Here is a 22,664-nt window from a genome sequence, read left to right on the forward strand (position 1 = left end):
GACCTAATCTCTGTCTTAAACGTCATTTTAAGTTTTTCCCTTCTCGTGATATTTTCAGGCATTTAGCCTACTCATATTGCATTCATTCATTAATAAAGAACCCCCTTTGAAGCTTAATAAAGAACCCCCTTTGAAGCTTATTTTAACAACGACGTTACCAGCAGTAGCTATCTCAGATGGAATCGCGATTCAAATAGTCAGCTAACTGAAAATATGAAAAAAAGCTTGACATTTATTTTGGGGAAAATCCCTCATTCATAAAAATGTCAGTGGTAGCGATCATTGTAAGTAACAAGGCAGAATGCAATAAGCCTTGTGTGGAGAAGCTGCCCCGGTAAATTGTACTACTACTAATAGACTGTGTTCGTCTTGGTAGCGATTGCGTTGGTTGAATTCGATTTAACGTTACTTCCGTTGTACATTCTAGGCTGAAATGAATTATTTTCATGAACAGATTGACAAAGTTTAGGCTGTGGCAATGGAGTTCAGGTTAATAGTCACTAGTCAGAGAGTTTCACCTATTGAAAGACTTTTGATTTAAGTAAGGGTATAGTGCCGAACATGTGCTGCCGTTTGACTTCCTACTAGTACTGTAAACAGCTGTGGAGATGTTTTTGTTAGGTACTACAGTACACTAGGCTACAGCGTTGCAGTGACATACACTGGTTTGAAACCACAGGTAATTATAATTTCACCCACAAATCCTTTACTTGTAATCTGAATCTAATAATAAATCCTACAATGAAAATGTATTTCTGAGGAATGTTTATTTTAACGATTGAAAGAGATGCATCATAGACCACTGTAGTATGTGTTGCCCAGGCAACAGAGGCTACTGTCATGATGCTTATGCTTCAGTGAAATAGTAGACTACTTAAGGCCGATTTATACTTCTGCGTTTTTACGCACACGCACACGAGGAACGCCCCCTCCGTCAAAAAATGGCCTCTGTGTGTCGACGCAGAGCCCTCGCAGAGCTCTGCGTGTGCCTTCTGATTTTCCTGACTGTCCGTCTGTCCGTGCGTCTTTTTACGGATACCCATTGGCTATGATTGGTCCTTATTAAGAACCGTTTGCATCAGGGGTGGGGGCGGGGTTGCCGTGACCAACAAGAGAACAGAATCCTTTGACCGCCATTGTTGTAAGTTTTTACAACTCTTACTTCAGCTAAACAGTACATGTAAATCAACATCTGAATTAAAATGTGACGAGAAATGGGCAGTGTAGTTGCTGAAAATGTGCTTATTTTATTGATGAAATGGTTCATTTGTTCATCTGCTCCGACCTTTCGATAACCTAGCTAGCATTGCAGTGCAGCGTCATCTACTGTTCTGGCGGTGAATTGTTTTCAACACGCAGAGCCAACGGAGTAGTATAAATTCAACCAGTCCGTCCGACTCCGTGCGTGCGTCTGTCCGTTAACGGAGACGCAGAAGTATAAATCGGCCTTTAGAGCCTGTTAAAGGAGAGCCTGCACACTCCCTATTAAGCCCCATTGTACCAAATTTTGTTGCAGTTCCACCAGAGTTCCAGTCGGAGTGATCGCGGTCGAGTGCAAAATGAATGGGAGTCTATGGAGCTAAACGGCAAAATTTGTCTCTTTCGCCTGATTGTCGTTCATAAATCTCAGATTTGTTGTGGTTTTTGCATGTTCAACATGGATTACAGGTCAAAAGTTGAATGAACGAGTACTTATGTCCTTTCAATTTCTTACAGGGTAAGTCGTTGTCCATAACACGCTAGCATTCTGCTAACGAATGCTGATTGGTTAGTGAAGGACTGGCTATGACCAAAGATCCCGCTTGATGGCATCCGAAGCAGAACCAGAATGTCAGAGCATTAGCAACATTAGTAACCACATTAGCAAGCCAAAAACTCTTTCTAGCATGTGTATTGACAGGGAGAGCCTAACCTGTCAGCTGTGTTGTCGATGCCTCGAGAGAAAAGTGGAAGTAACCAGAGCTTGCCGTCAAGCAGTAGCTCTGGTCGTACAATGTGTATGACGTCAATTACATTTTCAAAGGCTTTTTAGGACGGAAAGGCAAGTTTAAAAAAAAATCTAACACCCAGCGGTGTGTATTTTTTTTTCCTAGATAGATCAACAGTAATGTAATCAACCACGTCACCAAAGAGCGCTTTGGTTGAATTATTTTTCAACAAACAACATATTACGTTGCTCTGATTGGTTGTAGGTCTATCCAACTGAGCAAAGAGGCATTTGTTTTACGAGTTCGGTTGAAACACACCCCATACTCACAGCCCAACGGAGAGTTCTCAGACTCATATTCTGACTAGAATTATGAGTATGACAACGTCAGGCTACCATAGACCTCCATTCATTCTGCACTCGACCGTTAGCGCCCTCATGTGGAACTTGAGTGAAACTGCAACCAGTTCAGAACCCGGAAGTTTCCCTTGAGTGGGAGTTCTCCCTTCATTAGACATTCTCTGAGACTACTGTTTCCGAAAGTTGATGTACTTCCTTAATAATATTAGCTTATATTGTGCATTACACATTACAATTGTGTGTCATATCACAAAGTAAAATAAGCAAAAAGTTATCATCCAGGCCTCTTTGCTAGTGGCATTTCTGCAGCTGCCTTGCAGTAAAGCAGTTAGCCTAGCTATCTCCCAGAAATTAACGAGCTGCTAAACTAATGTTCTGCTAGAGATAGTCACGTGAGTTTTCGTGACGTTAGTGACGTTAGTGGCGTCAGTGACTGTGGCTAGCAAGTTAGCCACCGTTAGCTTCACTTTTGGCCACAAAAACTTAATGTCTACTTAAAGTGTGCAACGGAACGTAATTTCCCAATACAAGCAACTCAATCGCTACCAAGACAAAACTTTTGACACCTATGTTGTCTATGTAGTCCAAATATTGTTGAGTTTTAGGGGTGTGAAGAGAAACAATAATAATAATAACATATATGTGAGATAACAATGGTTGTACCCTTGCTGAAGGCAAAGCACACCCAATAATAATAATACTAACAATAAGTACCTCGCAGCATCGCTGCTTGGCCCCTATTAAAGCTAACAATAACAATAGGTGCCTTGCAGCTTTGCTGCTTGGCCCCTAATAAGAAAAGGTAGAAATACTTAAGTGGCTTCACGGCTTGGCCACCAATAATAATAATAGTAAAGAAAAGGTAGAAACACTTAAGTGGCTCCGCAGCTTCGCTGCTTGCTGCATTAGCATATTTAAGGCGGTTAGCACTACAGAGGCAGCCTCGTCTGCCAGCGTCGGCGCACAAAGACTCAGTCGAACAAAGACAAAGGAGTCTACCTGCGGAGTCCACCGAGGAAGGCCGAAGAGGCGGATCACCTCTTCTGATAAGTATCAACCTATTCATATTCATAATTAGATTATATTCTACCTAGAACTTATTCATAGCTAGCATGTGTTTCCTTAGCATTCCTGTTCATTACACTACCCGTAGATGTAACGCTAGATATGTCACAAAGTATATTCGGTCAACTTCTAACCTTCACTACCTATCCAGTTCTTCTCCACCTGACCTTTCTCTTTCTTTAGGGCTCTGGAACTGCCAGTCTGCTGTAAACAAGGCAGACTTAATCCCCGTGTTTGCATCCCAGGCGTCTCTTCATGCCGTTGCGCTGACAGAGACGTGGATCCGCCCAGAGAACACTGCAACTCCAGCTGCTTTCTCCGTCAACTACTCCTTCTCTCACTCTCCCCGCTCATCCGGGCAGGGTGGTGGGACAAGTTTGCTTCTTTCCTCACATATTAAATACACATTCACACCACTCTCTGTTACTGCCAAATCATTTGAACATCATTACGTTATGCTAACTGATCCTATCAAAGCATGCTTAATTGTTCTTTATCGCCCACCAGGACCGCTAGCTGACTTTATGGAGGAGCTGGACATGCTCCTCAGCGTTCTCCCGGATGATGGAACCCCCCTGATAGTCCTTGGGGACTTCAACATCCACCTCCAAGGAACGCAGGCTGTCGACTTCTTGTCTCTCCTGACCTCCTTCGACCTGACACTGCTGAGCACACCGGCGACCCACAAGGCAGGCAAACAGCTAGACCTCGTCCTGACACGTAACTGTATCACTGACTTAACCTCTGTAACCCCACTGCACATTTCTGATCACTACTTTATCCGATTGTCTGTCTTTCTCCCTCCAACCCCTCCCCTCCCCCCGTAACTTTCCGGCGCAACCTCCGCTCCCTATCCCCCTCCCATTTCTCCTCTATTGTAAAATTCTCCCTCCCATTGATGAGTTCCCGTCCTACCCCACTAACACTGCCACCGACACCCTGTTAACCACTTTAACTGCATCACTTGACTCTCTGTCTCCTGTCAACCAGGCCTACACAATCTTCTCCCTCCTGCCCGTGGCTTACGGATGTTATTCGTGATGAACGGTCCACCCTTCGGGCAGCTGAGAGGAGATGGCGCAAGTCCAAAGACGGTCTGGACCTTGATAGGTATCACTCCATCCTTAAATCCTTCTCTTCTCACATACCTGGTGCTAAAACCCTGTACTTTCTGAACAAAATTAACTCTGCTTCAAACCCCCACAAACTTTTTTTACCTTCTCCTCCCTTATCAACCCACCTCCCCCACCCCCTCCCTCCACCCTGACAGCAGACGACTTCTCCTCCTTTGAGAAAAAAAGTCGCTGACATTAGCAGTTGGTTCCCTAAACCCACCTTTCCTACCCTCTCACCCTCCATGACCGCCCCAACTAAATGTCTAAACTCTTTCTCTCCCCTGTCCGAGGCAGAGATCTCTGACCTCATTCTCTCTCATCGCCCCACCTCCTGTCCCCTTGAGCCTATACCCTCCCCTCTCTTTCAAACCATCTCCCAAGGAGCACTACTGTAAAATACGGAAGACCACAGGGTTCAGTTCTAGACCCTCTGTTATTTTTACTCTATATGTTGCCTTTAGGAAACATAATTAGAAGCTCTGGGGTAAATTTTCACTGTTATGCAGATGATACTCAGCTACACATCTCCATAAAGCCTGGAGAATTTCCACATACTATGGAAAAATGTGTTTCCGGGTTGAGAACTTGACAGCAAATTTCCTTCTTCTTAATTCGGATAAAACCGAGGTTCAAATTTTCGGCCCTAAAAAATACAGAAATAATTTATCCAATCTGACCTTAAACTTAGATCTTTCCATCTACGTAATATTGCCAAAATACGAAAATTCCTCTCAAAGGATGACGCTGAAAAACTAATACATGCTTTTGTTACGTCCCGATTGGACTACTGCAATGTGTTGTTCTCTGGCCACCCAATTACCTACTTGAAAAATGTACAGCGGGTACAAAATGCTGCTGCTAGACTATTGACAAAAACAAGAAAGTTTGATCAGATAACCTCTACTCTTATCTCTTTACACTGGCTCCCTATCCAAGCCAGAGCTGATTTCAAAGTTTTACTACTAACTTACAAATCTCTACATGGATTGGCACCACTGTACCTCTCCGGTCTCCTTGCCCCGCAAGGACTCGAAGATCTCAAGATGCTGGCTATCTGGTAATACCCAAAATTAAGAAAAAAAAACTGCTGGAGGTAGGGCGTTCTCATATAGAGCACCTCTTCTCTGGAACAAATTACCTGTCTAAATTAAGGAGGCTGATACTGTTTCGACATTTAAAACTAGATTAAAAACGTTCTTGTTTAGTCAATTCTATGATTGTTAAAGGTAAGTATGTGTGTACTTTCTATGTAAACCTGGGGTGTGCGTTTGCCTATGTGTGTTCACGTGTAACTTTTAAATTGTAATTTTAGCTTATGTTCACACTGCCCATTTAGATGTTACAAATAAAGTAAACCTGTTATTGTATATTATTACTGTAATAGTTACGTTGCTGTATATTGTTATTGTTATAGTTTACTAGTTGGAGACAAAGGGGGACTGGTTGTTTTCATCCTTATTCGTATAAATATAACCTATTTTAGAGTTGTTTCCCCCAGAAAAGATTTCATGTTCCAACCAAGGGGGGCTGTCACTGTCTTGGTGTGTGGGGCTGCATCAAATACCCTCTTAGCTTTGTTAAATTGCTGCACTAGTCCACACTTGACCGGTGGGGATCTCATTCTATTACGACTGTAACTGTGACCTGCTCCTGACATTCTTTAATCCCTGTTCTCCTCTCTGTCCCCCCCACAAATCCCTTGTGGTGTGGGGGTCTGAGCTGTCAGGACCTGCCTGGTCGTCGGTCTACCAACGCTGGACCAGGTTGTCAACCGGAAACCAGTCTCCATGACGGCCAACAGCGAGTTTCCAGTCCCATCCAACGTCTATAAATGTTGGTGTTTCAAAACCCATTGACATTGTATGACTATGTTTAGCTTGTGTTCTGCTCCTCTCTCTTACCAACCGTCTCTGGAGGAGGGGATCCCTCTCTGAATTGCTCCTCCCAAGGATTCTTCCATTTTTTCTCCCGTTGGGAGTTTTTCTGTGAGTTTTTCCTTGTCTTCCTTGAGGGTTTAGGTTGGTTGAGGGGCAGTTCTATGGGCGTATGTGAAGCCCTCTGACATGCTTGCGTGTAAAAAGGGCTATACAAATACATTTTATTTTATTTTATTTGATAAATAAGCCGCCCTGACTATAAATCGCAGGACCAGCCAAACTATGAAAAAAAGGTGCGACTTATAGTCCGGAAAACACGGTATGTTATATGATATAAGGATATATATACTTGTTTAATTGGTGACACTTGCTATAGGACACATACCTACAATTGAAAATCTGTATTTGAATATGGCAACGTGATACCTCGTTCTAAAAGATTTCTAGGACAAAATCACAAAGACCCATCCCCTTTAAGCCATTCCTTGTTGGCATAGTTAGTAAACTTGTTGACATCATCCATAGCAACCAGATCAATCCTGCCCTTTCTCTTAGCTTAAGATTTCTCTCATAGCCTTAGTAAAAGTTGGTCTCAGCAGCTTTTTTTGAATGTGTTTAAGAAGGAAAGTTTTAGCTCAGAACTGTTACTGCTATTTAAGAGAACTCTAATTGGTGAGATACAATGTTTTGTGAATGCAGCCCCTAATCCTTAAAATAATTACTGTCTAGTATCCTCTACAACAGGGGTTCCCAATCCTGGTCCTCGGGCCTCCCTGCCCTGCCCTGCATATTTTAGATGTTTCCCTGCTCCAACACACCTGATTCCAATGAATGGGTCGTTATCTAGTTATGTAGAAACCCGCTAATGACCATTCATTTGAATCAGGTCAGTTGGAACAAGGAAACATCTAAAACATGCAGGGCAGGGAGGCCCGAGGACCAGGATTGGGAACCCCTGCTCTACAATACTTTGCAACAGTGGCTTTGGCTTCACTATCACCATGAAGCTGTTGGAGAGGGTATCCGATTAAACTGGCCTTTACAATTCACTCACATTGAAGTTCACACATTTGAAAAGGATCGTCAGACTTACTCTGGTCTCGGTGGAGCACCTGACACCTGAAACCTATCTCGCCTATCTGCCGGCTGAGCTGGAGCCAGTGTTGCTGGGGGAAGATGGTGCTCAGGTCCCTGAGGAAGCTCTCCATGCCCTCCTGGCCCTCCTTGGGCATGCTCCAGGAACCCAACACCGCCAGCTCCACGTGGCTCTGGTCCTGTATCTGGAGCCGGGAGAGAAGGTGGACCAGGGTAAACAATTCATAGTTTTCAGTAAGGGTGCTCCGATCGATTGGTCACCGATCAATATTGGTCGATAACCATTTTAAATACTTAGATCGGTACTGACTATAAAGGCAGATCAAAAGAGCCGCTACCTAAAAGCAGAGAAAAATGTGAAACAATATTTTGACTATGGCCATTTATGTTGCAGATGTTAAAGTCAAAGTTAAAATAAAGACTCAGTTTATTATGTTTTTGTAATTTTGTATTCGGCGGGATAGTAACATTTGTTTATTTACAAGCGGTTATCAATAACCCAGCATAGGCTGCTATGGTTTATGTTGCGTCTCTAAAAAGCGTCTCTAAGAAAGAGGGTGGAATATGTTAAACATGTTTCCTGCCACTAAATAAAGTTGTTGTTAATTCATGATATTTTATCATCTCTAGAATAGTTAAATAGATAATGCTACATGATAAATAGAAGGCTTCAAATAGACCCTTTAATCAGAATCAGAAAGGGGTTTAATTGCCATGAAAGTTTGCACAGACAAGGAATTTAGTTTGGCAGGAAGGTTCATACATTCAACATATAGGGATCATAAATCTTGAATAGTGGTGTACTTGTGTAACTATACCAACGGTACAAAGTCTTACTAATACTAAGGGGCTGTAAGAATTTAGGATAAAAAATATATAAAAATGTTTTAAAGAGCTGTGATTGGTACTCGGTGTCAGCCAATACTGCTTCTAGCAATCGGTGATCGGGCCCCAAAAATCCTGATCGGAGCACCCCTAGTTTTTGGACATGTCATGCGCGGTGACCTGGACGGCAGAATGCTGCTGGCGATGGCGATAAGATGGTCCGTCATTGACATCAAGCTTTAACATCTGAAGCAACGTGTGCGTACGGGTCGTGTCGATCTTACACAAGGAATCCTGACAGATTAGAGGGGGGCTTGATTTTCTTTGCATTTTCAAAGCCCAAGACACAATAGGTATTATTAAAGATTATTATATGGCTACGACAGTACGAGCTTTCTGATTGGCTAATGGGTAGTCATGCCAGACGTGTATTGCCCTCCTCAGCGGTCAATGCGGCTCCGTATTGCCCTCTGACGTCATCTTCAAAATGAGCGACGAGTCAGCTGCTGAGTTTTACTATGATGCTGAAAAGCTTGTGAAGAGACTGGGCTAGACTAGAAAAAGTGCGTCGGCGTCTGCACATACGGCGCAGGGCCATGACAGGTCGCCACAGCGGAGTGGTGGCCGGAATCCGCGAGGTGGCACCTGATGTACAATGGACTCACTGCAGCATTCATTACAAAGCTCTTGCAGTGAAGAAAATGCCCGAGGAGTTTAAGACTGTCTTAGAAACAGCTGTAAAAGCTGTACATTTCATCAAAGCCAGACCGATGCATTCTCGCCTATTCAATGTTCTCTGTGATGAGATGGGCAGCGAGCATGTCCAACTTCTGTTGCATACAGAAGTAAGATGGCTCTCAAGAGGGAAGGTGCTGTCCAGGCTTTTGGAATTGCACAGAGAGGTCAAAGTGTTCTTACAGGACAAAAACTTCCCTGCATCAGGTGTTTTTGATGACACTGTGTGGCTCAGTCAGCTCGCCTACTTGTCTGACATGTTTTCCTGTATGAATGAGCTGAATTTGGGACTGCAGGGACTCTCTACCAGTGCATTTGATGTCCAGGACAAAATCAGTGCAATGCTGAAAAGGCTGGAATTATTCGAAATAAAAATAAGGACTGGTTATGTGTCAGCTTTCCCTAATCTGGAGACTTTTCTCTCGGACAATGACCTCAAGCTCGCTGATCAAGTCAGGGACAACATTGCTGAGCACCTGTAATCTCTGACAACAGTTCGCCGAATATTTCCCTATGATTGTGCAGGGGAATACATGGATGTGCGATCCATTTGTTCTTAAGGCTTCTGACGTCCTGGAGGAGAGCCTATCGGCTCTTGAGCAGGAGCTTTTAATTGAACTGTCCTGTGACGACACATTGAAGTCAACCTTCAGAGGCCAGACATTGCTGGACTTTTGGATGCAGCGACGCAGCGAATATCCGGCGCTTTCTGACAAGGCCGTGCGCTTTTTAATTCCATTTGCCACCACTTATTTATGCGCGAAATGCTTCTCTTTTCTCGACTCTATTAAGACCAAATATAGAAGCAGGTTGGATGCTGAACCAAGTCTGAGGCTAAAGCTAACCGCAATCGACCCAGACATCGTAGCACTCTGTTCACAGAGCCACGCACACCGCTCTTACTAAGCATGATAGGCCCAGAGTCGTCATGACCAATTTCCATTCTATTTGTAGGGTAGTTATTATTGTGTTAGGTAACATCATATAATATGACAAATCTAATCAAACCTTGTTTTCATATGTCAGGTAAACCAGTCATTCAGTTTAAATGACCCCCCCATTATCAGCTTGGGTTGTGTTGGAGAAGGAGGGATTGGTAAGATTTGGCCACTGCACCTGTATGGTAGGTTTAGGAGAAGTTTGTTCACATGTAGGCAGGGCCACCCATAAGGGGAGAAAGGGGGAAAAGCTTTCTGGGGCCCAGCTGTGGTGGGGCCCAGCCGCGATGCCAGCAATAATCATGTTCGTCCTAAATATTTTAAGAAATTATAACAAATTTTATTTTGAACTGAAATACTCACCATTAGTTACAAAAAGCAAACATAAACATTGTATTGTTGTAGGGCTGCAACTAACGATTATTTTAGTAATTGATTAATCTGTCGATTCTTTTTTCGATTAATCAATGAATCGGAAATTGATTAAATGTTTGTTTAAAACATTTGTGAAAATTGAAAGGTTGTGAAAGTAGGCCAGACTTTATTAGAATAATCTAGTGTATATGTATGATTTTTTGACACAATTTTGAAAAAAGTTAAGATTTGCTAGGATTAAGCTATTTTCAAAGATAAGTGATTTTCTATCATTTTATTTGAAACTTCATTGAAAAAGTAAAGGCTGTGAAAGTATACAGACATTGTTAAGATACTCTGGTGTCAGTTTGAGGTTTGATATTCATAAAAATATTGTAAAACATTTTCAAAATGGTATGGGTAGTTTTCACTCGGTCCTTAACGCGATGCTGCAAAGCAGCTTTTTCCGAATGTGAGACGAAAGTATCAAATATGAAACTAACTTCACCTCGGTCAATTAACACACCTTTTCGACGTATTTAGTGTGAAATGCACCCACACCTTGGATGACTTAAGTTGTACTGATTTCTCTGCCACCATGTGTTTCAGAACAACATTACTCAACGTCTCTCCGATGGCCTTTCCTCTACCTCCGCTCTGCTCCACGCTCAACTTAACTTTTTTTTATTTTTTTTATACTCATCTCCACGACTTCTTGAGTGGCAAAATAATCGCGCGACACAACAAATCGATAATGAAATTTGTTGCCAACTCTTTTAATAATCTATTTTAATCAATTAAATTGATTTGTTGTTTCAGCCCTATATTGTTGCTTTAGTAAAATGCCTTTTTTCATAATGAAGCCCCCCCCCCCCGTCTCTCCTAAAAATGGTATGACTCGTTATTTGTTGAGCGATGTCATTTATTGATCTAAGGTTAAGCTAATACTAATGTCAGAGTAGACTACATTTCGTTGCTATGACAGGACCTATTCAGAAATCGGGATATCAGAAAAGAAAAGAGAAATAAAGGAGAGAGCTAGCTAGCAAAGGCATTACCCCCAAATAAAAGTAATAAACATGTTTTTCCAGTGAACTTCGAAAGATGCTCCCAGAGGCCCAAAAGGTCCTTCAGTAAACTCTAAAACATAAAAATGACTTGCGCTCCACAATGAGCCAGGAGAGGCTCAATCACAATCCTTTGAAGGAGGACCAGGGGCCCGTTCTCCGTACGTCGCTAACTCAACTAGCTGGATTTGATTGTTGACGATTTGTCATTATCTTGGATTGTTCGGTTCTTCGAAGCTCATTCTGGACTTGCTGTCATAGCAACAAGTCCTTTAGCTTAAACCTGCTTGGGAGCAGGCTTATTTTATGTGAACAAGATTTGATTGCTACTTTATAAGCAGAGGTGATACAGGAAGTCTGTCACAGCCAGTGTTGGGGTAGTTACTCCAAAAAAGTAATAGATTACACATTATTTGTGACTTTTTTAAAGTAATGCTTTACTTTACTAGATTACTCACTGATGAAAGTAACTACCGTAAAACTTCAAATAATAGCCCGGGCTTCTATTTACCCAAATTGCCGAAATGCACCGGCTTGTATTTGAGACAGGCGTCTATAAGAGACAGGCCTTTAATTGACAATAGGAGGTTACCACAATATATTTTTATTTATTTATTTTTATTCGTATTATTCGTATTTAATTAATATTTATAATTAATTCTAATGTGTTTAACAAATCATTTAATGTAAGAATTGTATTTGGCTATTGGCAGCATAAAAAAATAAAAATAAACGAAACGATGTGACAGCAATGGGCAGAACAATATAAATTACGGCTAAACGAATACCGTATGTTTAAAAAACATTTAATGTAAGAAATGTCTTAGATTACCGGTATTGGCAGCATAAAAAAGAAACGATGTGACAGCAATGGGCAGAACAATATCTACCGCTAAAATCCATCATGTATGAACTTGTTGCCCGAAACACATCAACAAGAAAGAACGCTTCCCTGTTTAACAACTGCAATCATGTGATAGAAAATTACTCTATTCATCACTATCATCATCCCCACGATCCTCAATCACAAGTTCATTGGCAAATTCCTCCTCCACGTCGCTCTCCTCCACTTCTCCCTCTCCAGCCTCCGCTAACTCTGCCTGCCTTGCTTGCAGTAACAGCTCCCACCCAGATGCGCACGATTCTCCCTCTTTGAAACAATGGATAAGGTTATCCTCGCTTCCATCAGAAGCTACTGTCAGGCCACATACCTAAGGCCCCGTCCACACTAGCCCGGGTAAATACAAATACGCGTATTCAAATTGAAAACGATCTCCGTCCACACTAGCATTTTCACATCGTTTTCCAAATGTTTGCCGTCCACACTAACACGGATACATGACAATCTTTGCCATGATTACGCCACTTCTGTCCCTCCATCCCGCCACGCTGCTCTGTTTACATGCACGCGATCAGCTGAGACTGACACTTGTTTTGAGGTTAAAAAAAACTGTCATACAAAAAACAGTCACACTATAACTGTACTATACAAACTATAGTTTTTTGGCTACAATGGCTCAACCAAAGGCGAGTTTTTTTTCATGGACAGATGAAGAGGTGGAATATTTACCGAGGTTAACTCAAGAATATAAAGCACATAAATCAATGGAAAACATAGACTGGGAAAGCTGTGTGACCAAGTATGGGGATATACAGCAATGGTTTTCAGCTGAGTATCCTAGCACTAGTGATGCGAATGAGAATGGTTTCCCTCACAAGGTGGAGGATATCACCAAAACAGCCCTAACCACGAAGCTAAAATCAATTAGGAGTAAGTACAGGCATGCGGTGGACTCCGGGAAAAGAAGTGGCCATGGACGAGTCGTTCTTCTCTTTTTTGAGATGTGCGAAAAAATATGGGGAGGATCTCCCGCAACAACAACACTTGTCTCTGGCCTGGAGACAAGTGACATGGTGGATCCCGATACCGCGGTAAGTTAAACCACTTAGTATGATTTACATTAATTTGGCCTAATTGCGATGACGAACTGTTGTTAGATTTGAATCGTACGGAAACTCGCATACCCAGTTACTGATATAACCTAGAGAGGGAAATATCTACGAGTAATAGCCTAAAGTTCGTCCATAACGGTAAACAAAGAAAAACAGATATTTAGCTAGCCTATAGTTACAAATCTTACGACCTACTAGTAATTTGCATACCAATTAACCTCTGACTGATGTTTTGTAGGAGAAAGGCCCTTCTTCGCCTCCTGAGAGTGGAGAGCACCCTCAGGATGGAAATTTGCAGTGTCGCAGAGACAAGCTACCTGCCTATCTGTCAGCTCACAGATTTGACAGGTTAAAAAGAAGACTTCCCCATGAAGACCAAGAAGCGCGGATTGCACAGGAGGAGATGCAAATGAAAAGGCAGCTGCTTCCGCGAATGGAAGACACTGAGCGGGAGTTTTCGGCCAACATGTCCAGACTAACAGGGACAGTAGAGAGGCTGACTAATTCTATTGTAGATGGCTTCGCAATGATGCAACAGTCCATGTTCCCACCTCAATATCTCCTGTACAACCAGAGGAGCAGCCATCCCTATGGGCACACCCCTGCCATGTCCCCTGCCATGTCACCTGCCATGTCACCTGCCATGTCACCTGCCATGTCACCTAACCCATCTCCCAGCCCTTCCACCTCAGCACAACCGAACCCTTTCCCTTTTTCCCCATTATTATGAAGAGTAGGCAGTGGAAGAAGAAAAGAGCACTGATCTTCAAATCTGGTCTGTCTGTCTCAAATCAGTTCATGTTATTTTATTAAACATTTATGTTAGTATTAACAGCTTTTATAAATTTACATTTGATCAAATACCATTGTCTGTCTGTCCAAATTTTTTAAATGTACTGTTTCCACTGAGTTTAGGCTAATGTAATGTGATATTAGGGAACATCTGGTTCCGGCATCAAATAATTAAACACACAGTAAAAACGGGATAATAATGTAGCTAGGCTATTTGAAATGACATTTAGGCCTAGAACAGAAACAAGCACTGAATGTCATAGATCCAGATACTTGGTGAGTACATGTCGGATTAGTCGCCCCTCTGACTCGTTGCACTCAGTGGGCCTACGGCTGATTTGCTGAGTTGGAGGCTGAAAGTCTCGCTCGTAGCGAACAGCCGCATCAACATTTGGTTGCCTGACTGCTTCGTTGTTCAGCTCACAAAAATTGTGTAAAACAAAGCAAGCAATTATGACCAGGGGTAAATCATCCAGATTCAAGTCCATTGGTCTTTCTGTTGATAAAATCAGATGAATTTGAAGACGGTTGTTTTATGTCTGTGTGTGCCATCGACAGCTCCTATGCACTGGGGTATGCCATAGCTTTGGTAAAAATGACTGGTAAGGTCCGCTACTGCAGGCTCAGTGAGTGGCAAGGTGATGTACTCAGGGCCCAGGTGATTGGTGATTGCTGTACAAACCTCCCTGACAATTTTCGAGACCGTTTGACGGGCCAAGCCAAATTAGTTTGCGGTTTTGCGCAGCCTGCCTTTGTCACTGAGGTAGTACATCGTACAGACCACCTTCTTCAACACGTCCACTGGCTCTCATTCGGGTTGTCTGTGCTTCAATATGTGGGCGTAACATGGTACTTAATCGGTGAAGGCTCCCTAACGACATCCTGAAATTCTCTCTCCACTCCTCGGGCAATACTACTTGGTCTTCAAAATTGTCCCACCAGCTAGCTGTTCGGCCAGGTCTCACCCAGAATCTCCGCTCTATGTTTAGTCTCATTCTCAACCGCCTTCTCTGCCTAAGGCAGTGCTTTATTGTCCCCCTATCGCCCAGGCACACAGAGTACAGCGCTCACCTTCTGCGTAAGAGTAACGCATATCTATTGAGTGATACTATTTGTACCTGAAGTACACTTACTAAACTTATAAATAAGTTATAAAGACGGAGCAGCATATTTCTGTCACTTTCCATCTTGACGTTATGACCTCGAGAGCGCAAGCTACCCCAGTGCCATGGCAACTGAGCGTCATCGTATCTGAAAAGCTCCGGGGACCCCGTCCACACTACTACGCATACCCGGCGTTTTCAAATGTCTCCGGCTAGGGGAGCGTATTCGAAAAGCTCAGTTTTCAGTATCCGAATACGCCGTATTAGTGTGGACGGGAGGTGCAAACGCAGACATATGTATGCATTTCTAAATTTACCCGGGCTAGTGTGGACGGGGCCTAAGGATAACATCCCGAAGTTAATGGAATACATTATCTCCTCTTTCTCCCCACACACACACACACACACACACACACACACACACACACGGCGTGCTGCGCACAAGCATACCTTAAAGGAATTTTTCAGCCGCTCCGTATCTAGCTTTTCCCACGCTTGAAGTACCCAGGACACCAACAAGCGGCGAGCTGGGGCCCTCATATTTCCTCCAGCGGTGTACTCCGTGTCCACATCCCCTGCCATCCAGTTGTCATATGACTCGTGCAGGCTGGCTTTGAACGGTTGGTTCCATACGACATCAGGGGCCTGTATGTACTTTGTACAGCCACCGGGTATCACAGCCGTGGTTAAGTTGTAGCCCCTTTTGAGCTCAGCTTTGGTCGCTGTGCTGATATGACAGCGATATGAATCCCAGGCTAGGAGATGAGGGGCGAAGTTAAGCGTTCCCACCACTCTCTGAAGCCAGTCTGCAGTCAGCTCCTCATTCATCCATCCATTTTTGGACTTGGCCACCACCACCCCACTGATATTTTGCATTGCTTTCACCTCCTTGATCCCCCCTTTGAAGACAACGTACGGTTTCATTTTGGTCCCGTCTGCTTTCACAGCCAACACCACAGTTAAGTGGCTCTTCTCACGACCTGTGGTTTTCAGTGGGACACTGCGCGCACCTCTTGCATCCACCGTTGTAGAGCCCACCATATCAAACCACACCGCTGTTTCGTCCATGGCTATAATGTTTTTCGGCTGTATTTTCTTTGACTTAATAATCCGCGTTGTATATGTTACAAAATTCACCAGTTTCTCAGTGAAGTGCTTGGCGTCTTTCTGGGCTACAGTTGTGCGTCTTCTGACTGAAAAGTCGTTGCGCTTCAGAAATTTGTCCAGCCAGCCAGCGCTCGCAGTAAATCTCTCCTCATCCCTGCCGTCACTCACTGTTGCATACACTTCTTTTGCCTTGGCCCTGATCATTTTACGTGAGACTCTGAGATGCTTTGCCCGCATGCTGTGGATCCACTCACACACGCTCACCTCCAGCTCTTCACTGACCTTCTTCCTCCCTCCACCTCGCAGTCTGGCCCTTTTGTCGTCTTCCTCGGAGAGACGTTGCAGTTCTGCTTTACGCTTACGCCATTCTCGAACTCTCTTAGGATCAATTGAGAAATGTCTTGCCGCTGCTTCTCCAGAATTTTGTTCTGCAAATTTGACAACTGTCAGCTTAAATGTCAAATCGTACTTTTTTCTTTTTGTCTCCATGGTGGTATTGAGAGAATTAAGAACAACTGAAGACTAAAAGAAAGTTTGTTAACCTTTTGTTTGTTATGTTGCCATAGTGATATGAACGGTTGCGTCTGTCACGTGAAATCAAATCAAAACATAGAACAAACAATCTGACGGGTTTTAAAAGATCAAATACAACCCGACACGAAAAAAAAAACAAAAAAAAAAACTGACCAGGCCTTTATTTGAGACCGGCCTTTATTTACCCAAATCTGTTGTCACACCAGGCGTTTAAAAGAGACAGGCGTCTATTTGGGACTCGGCTATTATTTGAAGTTTTACGGTAGTTACACTACTAGTTACAATACTTTTGGATTAGTCTGTAACATCACCTGAGATGCACTTGCCAAATAACAATATATGTACCATATATATGCCCAAATCAACTCAAATTCTTATTATAATGAGGACAGATCTCTCTGTTATGCTTTTTAATACCACAAAGCTGACAAAAAAAGTTGTGAAGATCAACCTAAAAGTTGTCAAGCATAACAAGGCTACAGTAAGCAAAATATATCAAAATAAAATAATACTTAAAACTTTAAATGGCAACATTTCCTCTATTATGTATGCTGCTACAAGTTTATTTCTGCTTTGGTAACCTGCTGTTGAAAGTCAAGTCGTGGCTGCTTGGCTGGTGTCGGCAACAATGGCAACCTTTTATCGGCGTCAGTGTCACTTGAAATTTGAAGCGTTTTTTATTTTCTCCATAAATGTCACAATGTTTTTCATCAAACCATTTTGTGTGATGTTTTAACTCACTGTTTTATGAGATAATATGAAAGAAATACATACAAAAGAAGGGAGATTGACAACTAGACAAACATAGGTACAGACATTTTCCCGATCTGACTCAATGTAGCTGCTGGACATTCCAGATTCAGCCACTATAAAATAAGCTATTACTAATAATAAACGTCATGTCACCAGTCTTGTTGTTATTGCCGATATAATACAAAATGCCTGATTGTAATAGAAAACAATTAATAACCAATGTACTACAGATTACAAATATTGTTTGTTTAACATGCAAATCAGTGCACTATTCACTGCCTGAAAAAGTGCATCATGCAAATTTGCGTAGATGCCGAGTGGGGAACGTTGCAACAGAGAGGGATTGTGTTGTCTTGGCCAAGAGATAATGTCATTCGATTTGGATGTGATTCTTATAATAATAGGCATATTCATTTTTCAACCCAGCGCGTGTTAGCATGAGCGAAGTAGGCCAATTTATGGTTTTCAGGTGGTAGGCTACATCATATTCAACGTCGAACTATGAAAAATAAACCGTTGTTGGCAGAGTTTGCATTCAACGTTTTTTTGAGTCACCCAGTACTTTGTAAATGTACTGTAAATGAAATGCTGCCATTCCACAGATTTCTTTGCCATTTTACCTAATAACTAATGGTGGGCATAGATTCATTTTTTGAATCTAGATTAATCTCACTGTAATCTTGGCGTTAATCTAGATTAAAATGACTCATTTGAATTCCGCCAAAGGAATTCCGAATGTGTGCTACCCAAATAATGACTAAAAGTAAGTAAAAGTAAGTCTTTGAGAACGGGTTTCTCAAGCCAGGTGGCGTATTTAGACCAGGGGCTCATCTCCGGTTTCCAAAATGCATCAAACTGCTTGAGAAAGCTGGTCTACTATGATAATTATGAAATGAAAATAAATTATGTTCAATAAGATGTAGCCTACTTGTGTTTATTAACTGTTTATTAGATTAGTTAGCTTGGCTGATAGAGCTGTGCTGACGGGCTTGCCTCGGTTGCACTCAAACATCGTAGTTTGACGACGACTCTTCCCCTGCGCTACATCAGTGCTTGGCCTGGCATCTTCCGCATTAGCTAAGGGATGCTTTGCGTTTAGGTGGTATTTGAGACTGGAAGAACTCCTACAGTAAAATAATTCTGCATAGCACAAGGTGCAAACAACCGTAGTCTTGTCGAGGTTTCCATTGGGAAGCTTCTTAAAAATAAATTTTCCCAGAAGCAAACCAGGCGGCTTCATAGCCGCATCCATGTTTGCAAGTCACGTTTGATGTGATAATTTCATACACAAGGCATACACACAGGTTCGAAGACTCGCCCCCTACAGTGCAATTCAGCTAGGTATACATCCGCGCTAAAATATCAAGGCGAAAGTCATCGTAGCTTGCGTAGTATAGACCCATCTCTCAACCCAACTTTGAGAATAGAATACAATACAATAACGGCAATAAGAGTCTCACGTTAACGCAGCACGTTAACGCCGATAACAGCCCACCACTACTAATAACACAGACAAAGTAGGCTATGGCAGAGATTATAGTTCGGCAGCCAATTGTGCTTGTGCCGTGTGCAAAAAACACACAAAACAAAGCACAGATTAACGAAAGGGAAAACAATAACACCTCTTCTTTTAGATATATATATATTTTGTGTTGCTTTATTTCTCTTAAATAATATAATCAACAATTTCTGTCGAATATTTCTTTAATTCAGCATTGGCGACACAAGCGGGAATCAGATCTCACACTGCCATACGGCAGCTCGACTAAAACAATCTTAGTCGACCAAGAGCATATCGACCAGAAAATCCACTAGTTGACTGAGTGGGGACAGCCCTAATGCTTTGACAGATTAGAGGTTGTGTTTGCGGCAGTGGAGAGGTGTTTTTGGTGTGGGCACGCCAAGCCGCGAAACGGCGAAGCCACTTAAGTGTTTCTACCTTTTCTTATTAGGTGGCCAAGCCGCAAAGCAGCAATGCTGCGAGGCACCTATTATTATTGTTAGTATTATTAGGGGCCAAGCTGCGAAGCTGCGAGGCACCTATTGTAATTGGTAGTATTATTATTATTAGGGTCCAAGCAGCGAAGCACCTATTGTAATTGGTAGTTTTATTATTATTATTGGGGTGTGCTTGCCTTCAGCTAGCACAAACCATTGTAATCTCACATATATATTATTGTTGGAATGCTGTTAAACATTCTCACTATTGTTTTCCTGTTTCTCTTTATTGTTGGAATGCTGCTTCAGCATTCCAAGTATTGTTCTTTGAATCTTTATTCAACTTCTTCTATTTCTTCCGCGCAACCTTTCAGCGCCTTCAAATCTTCAGCTATTAAAACAATTCAGCTATAAAAAAAAAATCAACAGTTTCAGGCCATGGGCGCTATGACTTTTCAGCTTTGTAACTCTTATGGTTGAATTAATATAAATCAATATTCAAAATATTTTTAACATGGGTTTCCAATGGAGTTTTCTTTCAAATCCTTTCAAACTTCTTAAAACTTCTTCAACTTCCAACTTCCTTCTTCCTCAATCTTTCAGCTAGAGCCACCATTTCAACTTTAAAACGTTGACAAAACCCTAAACTATTTTTATGTAATTCAGCTTTTTGATATCTACTCAAAAAAAATGTATATCACTGATTATGTTTCAGGACTTTTTCAAACCGTTTCTGAGATTTACATGGGTGTTTACGAGAAAGCCCAGAGTGCAGACTGAATCGCTTAGAGCGGAGGGGAGCTTTGGATTTCTTTGAAAACATATTTCTAGTTTGCCACCATTGCCACAATTTTCACTCTTCATGCTTCGTTTTTGGATCAATAGATAGCTAATTTTGTGCTGGGTGTAGATGTCTGTGGAATCTAAAAGACTTACACATTTGTTCAGAGCCCCACGAAAGCGAGACAAAGTCCAACTCTCGCCCCATAGAGTCCAATGCAAATGTGGTGACAAATTTGTCACAGAAAACAAAAAATAAAAAGATTTATAAACTGCCGTTATAGTCGTATTTATGACCGCACACACATATAAAGGACATGTCTGGTTTCGGGAGAGTCTTGGGTCTCGGAAAATATCCTAATTTTTTGGATTGGAAGTATAGTTTTGCGTCTAGGTTAACTTGTTTGAGGTGTGGATGCTAGGTAAATGTTGGTTATTCTCTGCCCTCAGCGTGTTAGCAATCATAGCTGCACCATCACCGTGGCAACCAAACAAACAAGCACCATGAAAGCAGAATTGGGTCACGTTTTGGAAACTGCAGTAGAGTCGTATTTCTGACCGCAGAGACATATAAAGGACATCTCTGGTTTCGGCAGAGTCTTGGGTCTCGGAAAATATCCTTATATTTTGGACTGGACGTATAGTTTTGCGTCTAGGTTAACTTGTTTGAGGTGTGGATGCTAGCTAAATGTGTCATTCTCTCTGCCCAGCTCGTTAGCGAGTACAGCTGCTCCATTGCAGTGGCAACCAAACAGGCACGTACCATGAAAGCAGAATTGGGTAACGTTTTGGAAACTGCAAAAAGAGTTGTATTTCTGACCGCACAGACACAAAGGATATCAATGGTTTCGGCAGAGTCTTGGGTCTCGGAAACTATCCGTATTTTTGGGATTGGACGTGTAGTTTTGCGTCTAGGTTAACTTGTTTGAGGTATGGATGCTAGGCAAATTTCTGTTATTCTCGACGAACCAATTGAGTTCATCATTCATCAAACCCGATTACTAGCAATTGTCGGTTTATGCCAATAATACAATTACTCCGTTTACATGTGTAATTAGTTAGGCGATTACTCCATAAACACGTCTACATGATTCTTTTTTATTAATCGTTGTATGCTTCACGGACGAAACTTGCAGCATCATCCTTCTGCAACAAAGTGTCGCCGTGTCTTCTTCTATCGGCCCTACTGCTGTATGTTTGAATCCTACTAAGAAAGCCGAGTAAATGCACTCAATGTTAGGCTACATCTGCTACTGCTATTACTATCCCAAGTATAATTTCAGCTGTTAAAACGATAATATTCTTGTTATGACTAGCTAGCCTACTTCTTCTCTGTTTAACAGTTCAGCTTTCAGCTTCTCCCGCATTGTAGGCTATTTTAGCTCTTAGCTTTGTTAGATCATGCAGTTCAGCTTCCACACTGCCTCTTTTGTGTGACTCACACATTTTTGAAATTCATTTCAGCTTGCGGGTATTCTCATTTCTGTATTTTCAGCAATAATAAAACAATTTTTTATATATATATATATATTTTTTTTTTTTTTTTACGTTCAGCTCCTTCAGGAGATGTGTGCTGTGTTTTGGTATTTCTCCCTTTTATATTATTTTTTTTTTTAAAGGTTTTTGTGCAAATTATTCTCCCTTTAAAAGTAATGGTAAATCCTTTCAAATCATTAAAAAGATTCCTCCTCTTTCAAACTTAAACAGTTCAGCATACTTTCAGCTATAGACACCATTCAAACTTTATAATGTTCACAAGACATTCAGCTATTCCTAAATGATTCAGCTTTTTCAAATATTCAGTCAATTTTCAATCTTGACAGTTTTAAATACATGAAACATTTAGCTCCTTCTTGGTTGAGCAGCCAGCAGAGTGGACACTCTGCTGGCTGCTCTTTTTCTGATATTCAACTAAATTGACAAACACATTTCTCTGACGTTCATATAGTTTAACTTACAGAAACAAGTTATACCTTAAAATGTAGGAAAACGTGTCCTCTTTCAGCCAATGTAACTACTAAAGAGCTCACATTTACAGATTTTCAGCTTTCAGCCTTGAAGCAAGAGCAGCCTTTCAAATTCTCTCACTAACGTCAATGGAAAGGTGGGTAAAATTCGTCAGAGAATTTCGTCAGAGAATGCTAGATAATATGAAAGAAATACATACAAAAGAAGGGAGATTGACAACTAGACAAACATAGGTACAGACATTTTCCCGATCTGACTCAATGTAGCTGCTGGACATTCCAGATTCAGCCACTATAAAATAAGCTATTACTAATAATAAACGTCATGTCACCAGTCTTGTTGTTATTGCCGATATAATACAAAATGCCTGATTGTAAT

The 22,664-nt window shown here is 41.8% G+C and overlaps 1 protein-coding gene across 3 annotated transcripts in view; it reads right to left on the reverse strand.

Annotated features, from left to right (window-relative positions):
* pigq (phosphatidylinositol glycan anchor biosynthesis, class Q) overlaps positions 1 to 22,664 on the reverse strand; it is a 91,658-nt gene that overhangs the window by 55,672 nt on the left and 13,322 nt on the right. For all 3 annotated transcript variants that reach the window (XM_084677050.1, XM_084677049.1, XM_084677051.1), the window contains exon 3: positions 7,438 to 7,624. In XM_084677050.1, coding sequence (XP_084533176.1) covers positions 7,438 to 7,624 — 187 coding nt within the window. The remainder of the gene's footprint in view (positions 1 to 7,437; positions 7,625 to 22,664) is intronic.

This window comes from Hypomesus nipponensis, chromosome 17 (assembly GCF_054491055.1).
Source record: "Hypomesus nipponensis isolate SF chromosome 17, ASM5449105v1, whole genome shotgun sequence".
NCBI lineage: Eukaryota > Metazoa > Chordata > Actinopteri > Osmeriformes > Osmeridae > Hypomesus > Hypomesus nipponensis.